Genomic DNA, 18,223 nt, shown 5'->3' on the forward strand with positions numbered 1-18,223 from the left:
TATAGTCGCAATGCTCTAACACTTGAAGTATTTTCAAGCTTTAAAACCTTCAAGTGTTTCTCCTTAGTCTTCGACATATAGGACAGTAATCTGCAAATCTTAAGAGAAGGTACCAGCAGGGTCTAAGGCTTGAGTGCCCCCAGGGAGACTTCTTTTCAGCCTCCAGACGCCCCGATGCTGTAGTAGCCTAAGGAGTCCCAGCGCCTCCTCCAGGCTGTCCATGTGAATAGCTGTGTGAGCTTAGTCTAGATACTGCTCTTTACAGGATGAGTGCTGTTGGCTTTGGCTGTATGGTCTTAAATGTGTTTCTAATGTGTGTGTCAAATAATTACCTGTTAAACAGACTGCCAATCTGGCTGAAGCCAATGCTTCCGAAGAAGATAAAATTAAAGCGATGATGTCGCAGTCTGGCCATGAATACGACCCAATCAAGTAAGTTCAAAAATAATTTTTTACGACTAGAAACTTGTGGGGAGCTCCCCCAGGAAAGCTTTATTATTTAGAAATCTGTGTACATGTCACGGTTTTCTTTTCCAGTTACATGAAGAAACCTCTAGGACCGCCACCTCCATCTTACACATGTTTCCGTTGTGGTAAACCTGGCCATTATATTAAGAATTGCCCAACAAATGGGGTAAGTCCAGACTAGAAACTGCAGCACAGTTATTTCCCTCAGAATTATTGCTTAGCCATCTTTTTCCCTCCTTGGTAAGAACTGATTTGTCTCTTAAGATGGCAAGGCAACCCCGCCTCTGGAGCCAGATTCACCAGGCTTCCGATGTTAATGGGGCTAGTAGCAGTCACCTCACATGACAGTTGCATTGAATGAGATCAGTTGTGTAAAACCTGGTGAATAAGTTAGTAAACACTGCCTGTATTAATAGATCCTTAACTAAAGATGACTACTTCTTTTTTTGTCTTCTTTTTCTCCAAATAGGATAAGAACTTTGAATCCGGGCCTAGAATTAAGAAGAGCACTGGAATTCCCAAAAGCTTTATGATGGAAGTAAAAGACCCCAATATGAAAGGTGCAATGCTTACCAACACTGGGAAGTACGCTATCCCAACGATAGACGCGTAAGTAGGCCGGCGGGTTGCGGTCCATCCCGGGCACAGGGCTGGGGTCCTGCTCTGCTCGGCTCTGGTGGGAGTGTTGTGCCTCCAGGTCCTTAGTTCGTACCTGCTGCGTTTCCTTAATACTGAAAGGCTGCAGTCTGCTCCATGTAAAGCCAGTTTCAAATGGATTTGGGGATTCTGTCATCAGTGAGTGACACTTCCCTTGTAGTCTTCTATTTTTTTTTTTTTTCTTTTTCTGTCATTCCCTGCTGTCTTCTTCATCCATGTACATGCTTCCACATTATCTTATATATATATATAGTATTTCCATTTCTTAAGTGAACAAAGTGGGTATAATCATTTTAACAAATGCTTAAAAGTTCAGTAAGATAGGCAGATTTAAGTTCCAAGCATAAATGAAATACTGAGGAATCTTGAGTAAGTTTGGACAATAACCATGCAGCCTTAAGCTTCTAAAGTAATTTATAGAAAAAAATAAAAATAAAGTAGTTTATTTTATAAACCATTAATTCAGACCAACTATAGCTTTATAAAACACCTTCATGCATATTTTTAGTTTTTGGATTTTATTTCATGAGCCAGGTTTTAATGAAAGGAGCACATACGAAAATGTAGTGTTACAGTTCAACGAGGTAACTTGCCGTTTTATCCGCTCCTGGCAATTAACATATTTAAATTGCCTTTTGACTGCCTTTAGTAGCTGTAAGGAACACCTAATAGTATCTGTTCTTTTAGACTCTGCTTCTGTGTATTCTGCCAGAAAAATTTTTGACAGGTCTTACAGGAAATTGAGGTTAACTTCAGTTTGTACCTTGAGAAAGATCAGTTTAGGGAATAGGTGTCTGCATAGTCATTTCTTTTTTGTCTTTTAAAAATGTAAGTGACTTTAAGAATGCCATAGTCTAGCAGTCATTCTTTCTTTTGAGAATAGGTGTTCTCAGTGACGAAAGAAACATTTTAAATACTGCAGCCCGCACTTTGTCTTAGCTTATTGCTGTAAATGTTGACAATAGTACAGCAAGCAGGTAGGAATGTTGAGACTAGGCGCTGCGGGCTGCTAGAGGGAAACACTGTCTGTGCGTGAGTATGCGGTGCTTTACAGTCAAGCCCCAGCCCTGCGCGCTTCCTCAGCTTCACCCCCATCTATTTTTTATCAGTCACCATCCTGTTTTCGTGGTCCATCTTAGAACAGTCTGTTGTTCTGCTGTTTCTAATTCAGAGATCCTTTATAGAAGCTTCTAAGCACTCAGGTTGATGATGATAGTGCTGTCATTCTGAGAGCAGACCACTTCATCTTTGTCACGGAAGTTTAATGTATTTTAGCACAGGGTTTACAGGGTCTCACTACGTAGATCAGACTTGTAGTAATTCTCCTGTTTTCAGCCTCCCAAGCGCTGGGATTACAGGTGTGTGCCACCACACCCAATCTCAGTCACCATCTCAGCGGTGGGATTGAACCCTGGCCGCTGTGCTCTGCCTAAGCAGGCGCTTCAGTCCGCTGAGCCAACTGGCCAGCCCTTGTAAGTTCTTTAAAAGTAAAATTTGTGTTGGAAAAGTTAGCATCAGAGAATTGCCTTCTTCACTTTTGACTGAGAATATGAAAGCCCTCTTGTGTGAAGCACACAGCAAATACTGGGGAGAGATGGGAGACCAGATACTTTAAATGAAACTTGCACCCTCTCCACTAACACCACTGATATGCAACTCAGACTCTTCTGTTTCTTCTATCCTCTGTTCTCCTCTTTTTTTTCTTTCTTTTGTCTTTTGGGCAGTGGGAGACTCCTCTTCCACAAATTGGGAACACTGGGGCATAAGCACATTGGTACTTATTTCTGGAGTCGTGGTGATGTCTGTGGAGCAGCTGCAGCCCAAATAACACACCTAAGGTACCTACTGCGGACAGCTGAGATATATTCAGCGTTGAGATAAACACAGTCTTTTCCTAAATGAAGTAGAAAGGTTTCTCAGGGATTACGTGCTTTACAGATTTGTTTAATGCAGAGTTGGGGGTGTAGAAACAGTAGTGACAAGTCTGCACATAGCTTTGTTTGTTTTTCAGTGTAGTTAATACCCAACATTTTTGCAAAGTGCATTTCTAAGTAAAGAAAGGGTGGCCGGTGAGATGGCTCAGTAGAATAAGTTCTTCCCTGGCAAGTGTAAGGATCTGAGTTCAATCCCTGGTTCCACCAAAAAAAGAAAAGAAAAAAATAAGGCGTGAGTGTCTAATGAGGCGTTACTGTATCTTTCTGTAACACATACTTTGGATCCTTCAGATCATATTTTTAAATTGATTATAAATAGGTTAATTTCTTAGTAATGATAGATCATGGTTTTCAGTAATTGCGTGACAGTAAAATATCTCCCTTGAACTGTCCCTCCTTTAATTGTATAATGTCAATACCAGTTGTAATTTCCCATCTTGTAGCACTCACTCTAATAAATTCACGAGTTTTAGAGACTGTTCGATTGTGGGGGTGGATGTGTTTGTTACTTGATTTTTCAAGAAATATGCTAGCACAGGGGAAAATTATTAGGCTATTCTCTAAATTTATATTGTTTCTTGCCATCTTAGTAGGGCTTCATGGCACTGAATGTATGACTTTACTTCTCTGACCCTCAGTTCTCAAGAGTTGAGCACTCTGGGATCCTTCCAGCTACTGTTATCTTTTCTTTCTTTTTTTTAATATATGTATTTATTTATTTATTTATTTAGTGTGTGTGTGGCCAGCTCAGCCCACCAGGGGGCGGGGCTGGCTGGTATGTGGTGCTGGGGGATTGAACCGCGGTCCCTGTGCTTTGCTTAGCTTAGCTTGTTCTAAGTAGGTGCTTTAGACCACCGAGCCGTCTCACCAGCCCATTTCTTTCTTTTTGTTATACTTCTATAGAGTTTTGTATGTTTGCTTAGTTAGAGGATATGCATTAACTGCTCCCTTAGTTTGGAAGATTTGCTTGTCTAAAATGCTTGGCATCGTGCTGAGGTTCATGTTCCCCTTATAGGGTAGGACTTACAGTGTGACTATTTCGCCTTCTTACTGATGAAGCACTTAAAACCTTCCTTTCCAGAGAAGCATATGCAATTGGGAAAAAAGAAAAACCACCCTTCTTGCCAGAGGAGCCTTCGTCCTCATCAGAAGAAGACGATCCTATCCCGGATGAATTGCTCTGTCTGATCTGCAAAGACATCATGACTGACGCTGTTGTCATTCCCTGCTGTGGAAACAGTTACTGCGATGAATGTAAGAACCGCTGAAGCAGTGAAGACGTATTTTGGAGAATTTATATTTGCTTAAAGGCTCTTAAAGCTGACTCTTTTTCCCTTTTCAATATTAGAATTAACTACCTCCTATGCTTTCATTCGGGTGACTAGGTCATATTTTTTTCTTAATTTTTTTAATTGAGAAATAAATATGAATGAGACAGTTTCACAGCTGATTAATAGGACAGTTTGATAATCAATACACTGTACATTGTTATCTTCTTAGTGGTTATCCATAGTACAAGAAGCAGGCAGGATATTCTTTCCAAACACTGTTAGTACACCTCTTTCTTCTCTTTGAATTAAGCAAAAATAGCTCTAAATTTATCCTATTTTATATATATAAATACAAAATGATCATTCTTTTGTATCATTTTTTTTATTCTCTGTCAGAGGTGAATATTCTATTGGCATCTAAATACTATAGGTGTTTGAATTTATATTTGAACTGAACAATCTAACACTATCTAGCAGTCTATAATATTAGTGGATTATCCTCAGAAGTTATTGACTTGAGCCTTTTACAGCTCATCGTATTAATATGGCTTTATTTTATTTTATTTTATTTTATTTTTGCGGAACTGGGGATTGAACTCAGACCCTTGCGCTTGCCAGGCAAGCACTTATTCTACTGAGCCATCTCCCCGGCCCCAGTATGGCTTTACTTTATATACCTCATTTTTATACTTTTCTGCTGGATGGTTAAGACCAAGATATAGCAAGACCTATATAACAAGAAATGTAAGTTTTGTATCTGATAAGGTCAGCCAAGGACTCTCAGGAATTATCCTGTGGCCCTGTACCGCCCTTTGTACATCCTTTTGTCAATGTCAGTATGTCATATTTTTAATCATTTTTGTTTTCTATATGTTTTACATTTTATACAAAATCTTAAAACCTTTTGGGCCTTAGATCATTCTGGAAATATAATGACACTATAGTTTCTTTCCTGGACTGTTGTAAAATTTCTGAGAAGTTAAAAGACTGTCTTATAAATGTCACTCAGCACTGCCATGTGTTTTGGCCCTTTGTTGTTTTTTTTTTAACTCAGTTATATTAGCACTTAGTTTTTTTTCTGCCACGTTCCTAAGTTTGTTTCTTCTTCCCACAAGAAAATGGTGTTATCTGAAAGTCTTAGTGTTCGATTCTGTATGGCATTTAGTTTCAGGATATCACTATTTTCAGATGTCTTTGAAGACCAAGGTCAAGAAGAGGTCACTTAAGCTGCTGATTGAAATCTAATCAGTGAATGTACACTTTAATCTACCTGCTCACTGCTAGTATTCAGTTTCCTCATCTGAAAGATGGAGGAGGGGTGGTTTGTTTCCTTTTGTCCTTGTATAGTCTCGGCTGGCCTCAAACTCACAGCGATCCTCCTGCCTCAGCTTCCCAAGTGCTGGGATTATAGGTGTGCACCACCATGGATGGCTGTCGATGCTTGTTTTTAAAGTGCCTTTTATGGTGATTAATCAGAAGGTGTAAGCCAAGTGAAAATTGTTGCCACTTTCTAGACTGTTCTCATTTCTGTTTTCTTCTCACTGTGCCAGTGAACCTTTCAAAGCTGTCAGCAATACCAGGTGTGTGCAGCACACATGCCATAAGTTCACCGCCGCTGCTCTATATCTCAACTACTAGCTAAACCAGAACTATCGGGGAAGAGGTTTTTCTGTTTAAGCTTCGTTAGAATGGATCTTGACTTTCTGATGTAGCTGTCTGTGGTCAGAGAGAAAGTAGAGGAATAGCTGGAACAAGAGAGTGCACTATGCAGTATATGAAATGATCTTCTGTGTGTTTGGAAATAATATGAAAATTTCCTGACGGGCAGGTATAAGAACAGCACTCCTGGAGTCGGATGAACATACGTGTCCAACGTGTCATCAGAATGATGTCTCTCCTGATGCTTTAATTGCCAACAAATTCTTACGACAGGTAACTGTCTTCGCATCCCTTTAATGACAGATTTGATGGTTTCACCCTTACTAGAGTGAAAGCTGTATTGGTTCATTTCTGCATTTTTATGTTTGGTATGTTAGGCTGTTAATAACTTCAAAAATGAAACGGGCTATACAAAAAGACTACGGAAACAGTTACCTCCACCACCACCCCCAATACCACCTCCAAGACCACTCATTCAGCGCAACCTGCAGCCGCTGATGCGATCGCCAATATCCCGACAGCAAGATCCCTTGATGATTCCAGTGACTTCGTCGTCTGCCCACTCAGCTCCCTCTTTATCATCATTAACTTCAAGTCAGTCTTCCTTGGCCCCTTCTGTACCTGGAAATGCATCCTCTGCCCCAGCTCCTGTGCCTGACATAACCGCAACTGTCTCCATATCTGTCCATTCAGAAAAAGCAGATGGGCCTTTCCGGTAAGTCTGTTTCTCAGTGCCAGAGAACAAAGTGTATAATACAGTTCTTTATTGTATATTGGTCAATGCTAGTTTCAGTACATATGTCACTGTGTCCAGTAAGTTGAAATGATTCATAAGAAGTGATGATTAAGTTTTCCTGGGCAAGTAGGGAGATGGAAAATCTTTTGCCAAATGATGATTAAGCAGCTAAATAATACGCATGTTGCCAGCCAGCCTTTCAGTGTTGATTCATGGAACAGGCAGAATCCACTCACAGTGGTCAAGGTGATGGTATTAGGAAAGAGACTACAGTACAACTAAGAACAATTTTGGTGCATAGAGGAGTTGATGCCTTGGTGCAAGCGGAGATCAGGAATAATGCTATCGCAGAGCATGATTACATAGAGGAGTAAGGAAAGTAGACTTCAATCCTGCTTCAGAAAGGTTTGCCCTTGTAGTCTAAGACCATTCTTAAAATGGTATTAGTACTACTCTTATAAACATCTTGGGCCTGGGGCTGGGGAGATAGCTCAGTGGCATAAGTGCCTGCCTGGCAAGCACAAAGTCCTGAGTTCAATCCCCAGTACCTAAAAATATTGAGCCTGTTCCAGATGAGCCAAATCTTTAAGAGTCTGACTTTAAGAGTCATACTATTTGAGAAACCTGGTTGTCCCCTTAGCTTTTTATGTTGATAGTGGGAATGAGACCCAGAGAATCCTATGGCAGGCTTATCCAAGAACACCAATTCAGTTTAGTGGTTGAATTAAAACTAAAATTTTGTTCCTGGTTTATTTAGCATATACTTCTGACTTTTTACTCCTTTTGAAGTTTTGCTATTTGTGGAACTTTCTATTATCTGTAAATTTTTTTCAGTTTTTTGAGACAGGGTCTCATTACACAGTTCGGGCTGCTCTCAAACTCACAGCCATCCTCCTGACTCAGTGGGTGCTGGATTTACAGAGTGACCCACCAATCCCACCTACTTGTAGTAGTTTCTTTTCTCCTTTGAACACAGTTTTACTACGCAGTTCACACTGGCTTTGCACTCACTCACTTTGTAGCCCAGGCTGGCCTCAAGCTCAGTGATCCTCCTGCCTCAGCCTCCCTGGGGCTGGGATTACATGTGTGCCACGCCTGGCATATGTAGTAGTTCTTATGACAGTTTCTTCTTTTACTTTTGTATTTATGCACAAAGAACTCACCAAAGACTCAGTCCTTTCCTCGCTCAGAAATGTTCATCTTCTTTGACTTAACACATTTTGCTGCTGGACAGTTAGTGACAGTTATTTTTACTCGGTCTCCCGTGTTTGATGACTGTTCAGTGCATTATAATTACATTATTTTCCAGGGATTCTGATCCTAAAATATTGCCAGCTGCAGCACTTGCCTCGGAGCACCCAAAGGGAGCTTCCTCGATTGCACTTACTGCTCTTATGGAAGAGAAGGTACATTCACTGGTTTGTAAACTTTCTTTTCTTTAGTTGGGTTTGGTTTGGTTTGGTTTTTTAAATCTTGATTTCAACTATTCTCTTCTGTCCTTTTCTTTTTTGATGACACTTGTTTGTGGTTCTCCTGAAAGGGTTACCAGGTACCTGTTCTTGGAGCCCCGTCTTTGCTTGGACAGTCACTGTTACATGGACAGCTGATCCCCACGACTGGTGAGTAGAACTACTGTGATTGGCACCTTTCTACTCCTTCAGAAATGGTTGGTTTTATTCAATGCGCAGTTTTATATTTACGGGTTGTTTCTGGTTTTGTTTGTAAGGTCCAGTAAGAATAAATGCCGCTCGCCCGGGTGGTGGTCGACCTGGCTGGGAACAGTAAGTATCCGACCTCCGACTGCTGTGAGTGAGGCAGTGCCACCTGCAGTTAGGCAGGCGCTTTCCAGTGTGACTCCTCATCTTATAGACCAAATTAGTTACTGCAGATTTCCATGTTGAGTGTCACAAATCCAAGCTCATATGAGGAGTTACTTTTTTAAAGTGTAAGTACATTACAGTTGACTCTTGAAGTAACTTGAGAGCTAGGTTACCGGCCTAGAAGAATCTACTTTGGACATTGTCAAGGACTGAGCCTAGAGCTTCACACATGCTAAGAAAGAGCTCTGCCACTGAAGTACGTCACTAGCCCATCGCTTGACTCCTGAAATTTCCTAATATTACACCACTGCCCAGAGGCCTACCCCTAACCGTTCATTGACTTACGCTTTGCATGTGGATTGTGTTGTGGTGAAAGAAACCTCGGAACTGTGGAAGGTGCCACGTCCCTCTGACGCAGGAGCTGCAGACTGACTGCCCCCGACTGTTGGCGTTGCATCACGCTGTCGTAAATGCAGGTTCACAGCACTTGAGCAGCATGGCAGGAGGTGCTTGTGGTCTGAGGCCAGTGTGTGGATGCAGCGTGCTTATGCTTGCTTACATTTCTCTTGTGCAGTCTGTGGGCATAAGTCTCGATACATTGTAGCATTTACTAAGATTTGTTTATATTTTGTGGTAGTAAATGATTACAAAACTATTAACTACATACACTGTATGTATTTAGTGCATTCCATTTTCTTAGGTTTTTGAAATTTTCAGGCCATGACATTTGTCTGGAAGTTTTTTCAAATTGTTATATCTCCAAAAAAAAGAATAAGCTCTATGTATATAAAAGGACCTCCACAGTTCAAATCCACTGTTTTAGGGGTCAGTTGTAGTTTTTTTTTCCAAAATAGTAATGTGCAAAATCCTTTTTTAAATATCTTAACAAATAGGGATCTTGACTAGGACTTCAATTAGTGAATTAATAAACAAATTTTGAAAATTCATTTTTGGGCTGGTGAGATGACTCAGTGGTCTAAGATGCCTGCTGAGATAAGCTTAGGCAGGCGCAGGTGATCAAGGTTCAATCCCCAGCACCACATGCTGTGCCAGTCCTGCCCTTAGGGCAGGCTGAGCTGCCCCAAAGAAAAAAAGAAAATTCATTTGTAAATATGTGGTGTTGGGGCTGGGGATATAGCTCAGTGGCATAAGCACCTGCCTGGCAAGTACAGTGTCCTGAGTTTGATCCCCGGTACCAAAAAAGGAAAAAAAAAAAAAAAAATGTGATGTTACTTAAAAGGTTAAACTTTTTCCCTACCTTTAGTTTGAGTTATCAAAATATGATTTGTGTAAACAAAAAACATACTAATATTAAAGAATCAAACAAATTCCTCATTTTGAGTATAATCTGTGTTCAAGTCTTGCTACTTGTTTTTTTCCCCCCAGTACTGGGAATTGAACTCAGGACCTTGTGCTTGCCAGGCAAGCACTTACACTACTGAGCTATCTCCCCAGCCCTACATTCTTAAATCTATTGAGTATGATTTTTTTTTTTTAACCATGAAATACAAAACACTGATTTCTATGGACTGTTTCTTGTCACTAAAAATCCGGATTATTTAATAGCTTTCTGATTTATAAAGACTCATTCTAAAATTTAGCTCTTTTGGTTGCAAGGTAAACCAAACTTCTGGTGCTAAATAAGAAATTAGAAGGAAGCACAGGAAGCCCAGAGGCGTGGGCGTTGTGCTGAGGTGGGCCTGGGCTTCAGGGCGCCCCCCTCGCAGCGGGCCGCGCTCTCCTGCCTTGTCTCCATTCATGTGCACGAAAGCGGCATGTTGGTGGCCTGCCTTGCTGTATACAGTGCCCGCATGGCGCCTTGTAGCCAGGGCTCCTTTTCTATAGAAAATTCATAGAGTGCTAGTTAAAATTTAACAAAATATTTCATATTGAAGATTCATTATTGTTATAACACAGTTAAGCAGAAAAACAAATCAGTATTAAGTGTATTTGCTCGGATTTTACCTGGAGTGTGCAGACTCAATAGATAAAGTTTTCAGCAGAAGGTGGGTGCTGCGATGTTCAGGCAGTCACGGCCACACACTGTGCTCCTGCAGCAGTGCTCAGACGGGCCAGGGAGATAGCTCAGCAGAATAAGCGCCAGCCTGGCGAGTGCAGGGTCCTGAGTTTGATCCCCCCGGTACAAAAAACAATTCAGAAATGCTCAGACCTCTGTTATGCTTTTCCCCACATGCACAGTTCCAACAAGCTCGGCTATCTGGTTTCTCCGCCACAACAAATTAGAAGAGGGGAGAGAAGCTGCTACAGGTAGGCATGCTGAAAGTCTCGGAAAGCCTTCGGAAGTACAGCAAGGGAAAGCAAAGCAGGGGCAAGAGGGGGCCGTTGTGTTTGTGCTTCTCCTGGACCTCAGTAGCTGTCCCTAAACCGGACAAAGCAGAAATTATATTTCTTTTTCTTGTTTTGAGTCAGGATCTCACCTGAATGGGTAATTTCAGGCTTGCCTCAGTTTTGTGGCGGTGCTCCTGCCTTTGCCTCCTGAGTGCTGGGATTATGGGTGCAGGCCACCCCTCCGGCCTTATATTTAATATTTGAAGTGATAGTTTTTAAAGCTACATCTTCTATACTCCTTCTCAACTACTTTCTCCTTGTGAGCATACACAGTGTTGGTGATGAAGGTTAACTACCTCAGCTGCCATGGAAAAAATACATTGTTTCCCTTTTCCTTACCACTTCTTTTCCAAAAGAAAAGGTGAGAAATTGCTAGGTGCTCTTGCCCTGAAAAGGCATAGGCAGTGCTAATCAGAGAAGGAAGGCGCAGGTCTCATCTTGTGGCCACGGCTGCCACGGGGGAGGGGCCGCCAGAATTCCGTCACAGGCGTATTCAAAGTGTCTTTACTAGCTACTACCTCGTTACTAAATCTCACGTTTAAAAAAGGTAATAAATAGCTACTAATTCATAACTCTGAAAAACCTAAGGTCTAAACTTTCTCCCCTGCTTTGGTATACCAGTTGGCCGTCATTTAAAGAACTTGAGTATAATGGAATCTCACTCAGTTTCTTTGCTGAGGCACAATTCAGAAACTTTAGGCAACTTGAGTTTTATTTTATACATCGAGAGAAAACAGGTGTTTCACCGGTGGTCACAGATACTAAAATGATTTTGTGTGGTTCTTGCCCATTTCCTCATGAAGAAGGTTACAAGAATGGTTTTTCTTGACTTAAACTTTTGGTCTTGAAAGGCAGTTGGGAGAACTGCGTCGCAGCAGCATCCATCGCCTGTTCCTTGAGCAGACAGTGACAAAGGGTGATGAACGCAGTGGTACTCTGAACTTCGCCAGGGAATCTTCAGTGTAGTGCTGCTAGTAAAGGTCCTCTGTGTTTACCATCTCAGCCTCTGTGGCCCTTGCTAAGAGTTACTTTTCTGTTTTTAACATGGAGTCTTGCTCTGTTGCCCAGGATGGTCTCAGACTCCTCATTTCGTGACCTTCCCTCCTCGGCCTCCTGAGCAGCTGGGACCACAGGCATGTGTCACTGTGCCTCCCTCTGTACAGTGGCATTTACAAATAAGTGATATTAATGTTTCTGTGTGAGTTGAATAGTGGGTCCATTCCATTGTATGTTTGGAAATAACGATAGCTGGAAAAGGTAAGCTTACTTCTGAGATAAATTGAGTTTAAAGCAATATCCTGAAATTTATTTCTCCAGAAGTATAAACCGCGGGCGACACCACAGTGAAAGATCACAGAGGACTCAAGGCCCGTCACTCCCAGCGACTCCAGTCTTTGTGCCTGTTCCACCGCCGCCTCTGTACCCTCCTCCACCTCACTCGCTTCCCCTCCCCCCAGGCGTCCCTCCTCCACAGTTCTCTCCTCAGTTTCCCCCTGGCCAGCCTCCACCTGCTGGGTACGGTGTCCCTCCCCCAGGTTTTCCTCCAGCCCCTGCCAGCTTGTCAACACCTTGGGTATCATCAGGAGTACAGACAGCCCATTCAAACACCATCCCGACAACACAGGCACCGCCTTTGTCCAGGGAAGAATTCTATCGAGAACAGCGCCGACTAAAGGAAGAGTAAGTATTTTAATTTGCAATTATTATATACCTTTTCATTTTCTGGCATAACATTAAATAGGTATCTTTGGAAACATTTTTCCAGTGTTTCCACTTAAAAGAAAATTCACCTAAAATTTAAACCAAAGCCATATAAACAACTTCCTCAGGGATTCCTAGTCCTTTGTAGTTTTAAAATGGAAAACTAATGACAATTTCATTCATCTCATTCATGATCTAATTACATTTGTCTTGTTAGTTTTCTTAAATGGTTTTTGTTAACTTTCACTCTTTAACTTTATTTTACTAGGGAAAAGAAAAAGTCCAAGCTAGATGAGTTTACAAATGATTTTGCTAAGGAATTGATGGAATACAAAAAGATTCAAAAGGAGCGTAGGCGCTCATTTTCCAGGTTAGTGTTTTGTAAGCCTTCACAACAGAACTACAAATGGGACTTTGAATATCCAGGGATTAGCTGTGGATATAAGTGTACTTATGAAATTTTTGATTCGGTCTAGGTATATAGAAATGGAGATGTCGCCTATTTCCCAGTATATGTTTATTGAAAAAATGTCTCTGTAAATTCTATTGTGTAAAAGTAGCAATTACGGGGATTAAATTGCCCTAGTTCCTTGGCATCATTTATAGTTTAAAATAATTGGGAAATGTTTATGAAAGGAAGGAAGGAAGGAAGGAAATAGAGAAACTTGCAAGTACCCTCTTAGCAGAGGCCACAGCTTCGCGCTGGAACATTAACTTGTGTGATTATGAGGTAGTGTACATAAGAGTACTTCATTGATTAAAAACTGAATTGTAAAAATTCCCTGGAAGTTTAAAAGTCTTTCTTTTTTATTTAGCTTTACACTTAAAATGTGGTTCCTTTTAAAGCTACTCTGTTAGCCAGTATAGGACAAAAAATGGACTGCTATTTCAATAATTGGATAGGAAGTGAAATTTGAATTCAATTGGCATTTTGGTTAATTGTTAATAAGTTCATATAACTCATGGCACATGAATGCGCTCCACTGTAGTTAAGACTGCACTTTTGTTTTGTGGTAAATGGTTGCTCTGATTTCTTTGCTGTATTCCATGCTAGAGGAGGTCACTGTGCCTCTTTAATCACCCAAGATAAAACTTGCCCTAAAGAATAATGAAGCAGCAAGAATGTAGAATCTGAATCTGTACTTTATATATATTTCTCAACTACCAATTATTGTTCTATTTTTGGTTTTAGGTCCAAATCTCCCTATAGTGGGTCATCCTACTCAAGAAGTTCATACACTTACTCTAAATCAAGATCCGGCTCGACACGCTCACGCTCTTACTCCCGCTCGTTCAGCCGCTCGCATTCTCGCTCCTACTCGCGCTCACCCCCGTACCCCCGGAGAGGCGGAGGCAAGAGTCGCAGTTACCGCTCCCGGTCCAGGTCCCACGGGCACCACCGGTCTAGGTCACGGTCACCCCCATATAGACGCTATCATTCCCGATCAAGATCTCCTCAGGCGTTTAGGGCACAGTCTCCCAGCAAGCGTAGTGTACCTCAAGGAGAAGCTGAGCGTGAATATTTTAATAGGTACAGAGAAGTCCCGCCACCGTATGACGTGAAGGCGTACTACGGGAGGAGTGTGGATTTTAGGGATCCATTTGAAAAGGAGCGTTATCGAGAATGGGAGAGAAAATACAGAGAGTGGTATGAAAAATACTATAAAGGTTATGCTGCTGGAGCACAGCCTAGACCCTCCACAAATAGGGAGGCTTTCTCCCCAGAGAGACTTTTACCTCTTAATGTCAGAAATTCACCCTTCACAAGAGGTCGCAGAGAAGACTATGTTGGACAGAGTCATAGAAGTCGAAATATAGGTGGCAGTTACCCAGAGAAGCTTTCAACAAGGGACAGTCACAATCAGAAGGATAGTACAAAATCAAAAGAGAGGGAGAATGAAAATGTTCCTGGAGATGGTAAAGGAAATAAGCATAAGAAACACAGGAAAAGAAGAAAAGGCGAAGAGAGTGAAGGTTTCCTGAACCCAGAATTGTTAGAGACTGCTAGGAAATCAAGAGAGCCTCCAGGTGTTGAGGAAAATAAGCCAGACTCGCTGTTTGTTCTTCCAGGCAGAGACGATGCCACCCCGGTGAGGGATGAGCCAATGGATGCAGACTCCATCACTTTCAAATCAGTGTCTGAAAAAGACAAGAGGGAGAAAGATAAACCAAAAGCTAAAGGTGACAAGACCAAGCGGAAGAACGATGGTTACGCTGTGTCCAAAAAAGAAAGTGGTGTCAAACCTGCTAAAGGACCCCAGGAAAAACTGGATGGGGAGCGGGAAAAATCTCCTCGGCCTGAACCGCCACTTAAAAAGGCCAAAGAGGAGACTCCAAAGCCTGACCCTGCTAGATCCTCTTCCTCCCAGAAGGATGAAAAGATGGTTGGAACCCTCAGGAAAGCCCATTCTAAATCGGCGAAAGAGCACCCAGAAACAAAGCCAATCAAGGAGGAAAAGGTAAAGAAGGACCACTCCAAAGATGTCAAGTTAGAAAAGCTAGCTAATAAGGAAGAAAAGGCCAAAAAGCCCAGTGAGAAAAACAAGCCACTTGATAGTAAGGGAGAGAAGAGAAAAAGAAAAACTGAAGAAAAAGGTGTAGATAAAGATTTTGAGTCAGCTGCAATGAAAATATCTAAACTAGAAGTAACTGAAATAATGAAGCCATCACCAAAGCGCAAAATGGAATCCGATGTTGAGAAGATGGATCGGTCCCCAGAAAAGGACAAAATTCCATCCTCATCTGCGCCAGCCAAAAAAATTAAGCTTAACCGAGAGACTGGAAAAAAAATTGGGGGGACAGAAAATGTGTCTAGTACAAAAGAGCTCCCTGAAAAGTTGGAGTCCACCTCTAGCAAGGTTAAACAGGAGAAGGGGAAGGGGAAGGCCAAGCGCAAAGTGCCCGGGACGGAAGGGTCCAGCTCGGCTCTCGTGGACTACACCAGGTAACCGACACGGAAGGGGCGCGGGCACCCGCGGGGAGTGAGCTCTTTGAGTTTGACCTGTGCTGTGTTTTCCGCGTTAAGAATGTGCTGCTTGCTTGTGGGGATTGGCCTGATTAACATTTTCGTGGGTTTTAAAGACCGTTATAAGATGATTAGGGTGTTGAGACACATTTGTTCACATTATTTTTATTAGAAAAGAATAATTTGGCCTTTAAAAGTTAAAATGTATCATGTTGAAGTTAGCATTTCTGTATTGTTTTATAATTAGTAATTCTTCATTAATTAAAAAGCCTTTTTTTCCTTTTTAGTACGAGCTCAACTGGAGGCAGTCCTGTGCGAAAATCTGAAGAAAAACCAGATACAAAGCGAACTGTAATTAAGACTATGGAAGAATATAACAATGACAATACGGCCCCTGCTGAAGATGTTATTATTATGATCCAGGTTCCGCAGTCCAAATGGGATAAAGATGACTTTGAGTCTGAGGAAGAGGATGCCAAGGCCACACAGCCTGTACCAAGTGCAGGGAAGCCTTCTAGTGTCATAAAAAATGTCGCCACTAAACCCTCAAGCGCAACTAAGTACACTGAGAAAGCAAGTGAGCCGTCAGAGAAGGTGAAACTTGCCAAGGAGCTGAGCCACGAAGCTGTGCCGCATGAGGCGAAGGGTTCAAAGAGCACCGCGTCTAGTGAGAAGGGCAAAAGCAAAGACCGAGAGCACGCGGGCTTGGAAAAGGAAAATACTGAGAAGCGGAAGGGTAGCGCCCAGCCGGAGAAGGACAGTAGTCTGGAGCGCGTAAATGAACAAGGAAATTTTAAAAGTGGGTCTCAGTCCTCTAAAGAGACTCGAACTTCAGAGAAGCATGATTCCACTCGGGGTTCCTCCAGCAAAGACTTCACTCCCAGCAGAGACAAAAAACTGGACTATGAGAACAGAGAGCATTCAGGCTCTAAGCGGAGAGATGAGAGGAGTGAAGTAACAAGAAGGAAAGACTCTCCTTCTCGGAATAAAGATTCTGCTGCGCAGAAGAACAAGCCAAAGGAGGAGAGAGACTTGCCTAAGAAGGGCACCGCAGATTCCAAAAAAAGTTCTAGTCCCTCAAGAGACAAAAAACCTCATGATCATAAGTCCCCTTATGATACTAAGCGTTCGACTGAAGAGCCAAAATCTGCAGATAAAAGTTCGGGCAAGGATCGTGAGAAGCCTGTGACCGAGGCGCGGGGCGCCGCGAAGGTGCCGGTGCCCAGCATCCTCAGCCCGCCAGCCCCGCACATGGAGAAGGAGCAGGCGGCCGCGCTGCTGGCACCGGCGGACCGGAGCGCCCCGAAGCCGAAGCCCCCACCCAGCCAGTCCTCCAGGCTGTCCTCCGACTTAACTCGAGAAACCGACGAAGCCGCCTTCGAGCCGGACTACAACGAGAGTGACAGTGAGAGCAACGTGTCTGCTAAGGAGGACGACACTTCTGGAAACACTGCGAAGGACCCGAAAGACCAGGTGGCGGAGAAAGCGAAGGAGGGCCTGGCGGCGGGCGCGGCGGGGCAGCAGGCGGGCGCCAGCCAGAGCCAGAGCCAGAGCAGCCCCAGCGCCAGCCCGAGCAGGAGCCGCAGCCCCTCGGGCAGCCAGACACGCAGCCACAGCAGCAGCGCCAGCTCGGCGGGAAGCCAGGACAGCAAGAAGAAGAAGAAGAAGAAGAAGGACAAGAAGCACAAGAAGCACAAGAAGCATAAGAAGCACAAGAAGCACGCGGGCGCCGAGGCGGAGTTGGAGAAAAGCCAAAAACACAAACACAAGAAGAAAAAGTCCAAGAAGAGCAAGGAGAAGGAGAAGGAGAAGGATGACCAAAAAGCGAAATCTGTCCCCGTGTAGAAGGGCGGATTTTTTTAATTGACTTAATTCCTAAGTCATCTGTATTAAATTTTGTTATAATGTAAAGAGATTGAAGCCTTGTAAATAATGACACGGAGACCCTGTGCTGCACTTAAAATATTGCTGCTTGATTATTTGATTTTTACATCAGAGCTTTATAACACGGACTTTTGTACAGAATTGTGAGCTGTGACCATGTAACCTGAGAGGTTTTGCTAGGGCCTATTATTTTTAACCACCATTAATTAGTTGGGGTGGAGTTTACTGTGAAATTTTCACATTTGAATTTTTTTAATTGCCTGGCAAAAGCTGGTATAAGTTCTAAAATATCAGCAGAATGATTTGCTGAACTCATTACAACCCTGTTATGTGACGTTTTGATTACAATAAAAGTTTTCAGTAAACTTTTCACACGTTGGATGTCTGCATTACTCAGGAAATGAGGGTTGCGTCTCGTTCATCTCCCTGATTAAGACCCTCATGTGCGCCCTGCCGCCAGCCGGTGGTGCCAGATGCCCGCCCTGGGGGGCGCTCGCAGCGGGCCTGTGGCGGTGGCCACGGGGCGGCAGGACCTGGCAGCCAACAGCAGTGCGGACTTGAACTTCTAAAATTTGAGTTTGAATCCCGAGGAATTGCGACTCACTTAGGCTAGTGTTTTTCCTGAACCTGTAAGTATTCTTTTGGCCTGTGCAGTCCACCTGTGGATGCGCGCAAACCCTTGAGCACCGGCCCACTGGAACAGGCAAGGAGAGTACTGCAGACGGTAAGAGGCTGCTGCGAGGGTCTGGTGATGCGGCCAGAGGAGTGCGGGAGGTCGC

The 18,223-nt window shown here is 42.9% G+C and overlaps 1 protein-coding gene across 3 annotated transcripts in view; it reads left to right on the forward strand.

The window, feature by feature from the left end:
* Positions 1 to 17,814, forward strand: part of Rbbp6 (RB binding protein 6, ubiquitin ligase) — a 32,667-nt gene extending 14,853 nt beyond the window's left edge. Inside the window, exons 5-19 of one of the 3 annotated variants that reach the window (XM_023715165.1) lie at positions 344 to 432; positions 538 to 634; positions 938 to 1,077; positions 4,141 to 4,313; positions 6,159 to 6,262; positions 6,367 to 6,704; positions 8,035 to 8,131; positions 8,266 to 8,344; positions 8,452 to 8,506; positions 10,745 to 10,813; positions 12,212 to 12,574; positions 12,864 to 12,965; positions 13,788 to 13,948; positions 14,666 to 15,539; positions 15,848 to 17,814. In XM_023715165.1, the coding sequence (XP_023570933.1) occupies positions 344 to 432; positions 538 to 634; positions 938 to 1,077; positions 4,141 to 4,313; positions 6,159 to 6,262; positions 6,367 to 6,704; positions 8,035 to 8,131; positions 8,266 to 8,344; positions 8,452 to 8,506; positions 10,745 to 10,813; positions 12,212 to 12,574; positions 12,864 to 12,965; positions 13,788 to 13,948; positions 14,666 to 15,539; positions 15,848 to 17,405 (4,299 nt within the window). In that variant the 3' untranslated portion in view covers positions 17,406 to 17,814. Of the gene's footprint in view, positions 1 to 343; positions 433 to 537; positions 635 to 937; positions 1,078 to 4,140; positions 4,314 to 6,158; positions 6,263 to 6,366; positions 6,705 to 8,034; positions 8,132 to 8,265; positions 8,345 to 8,451; positions 8,507 to 10,744; positions 10,814 to 12,211; positions 12,575 to 12,863; positions 12,966 to 13,787; positions 15,540 to 15,847 lie in introns of all 3 variants that reach the window. The other 2 variants (XM_004623125.2, XM_023715117.1) reach the window with 2 other exon arrangements.
* Positions 17,815 to 18,223: the final 409 nt, after the last annotated feature.

Source organism: Octodon degus, unplaced genomic scaffold (genome assembly GCF_000260255.1).
Source record: "Octodon degus isolate 3935 unplaced genomic scaffold, OctDeg1.0 scaffold00001, whole genome shotgun sequence".
In the NCBI taxonomy this organism is placed as follows: domain Eukaryota; kingdom Metazoa; phylum Chordata; class Mammalia; order Rodentia; family Octodontidae; genus Octodon; species Octodon degus.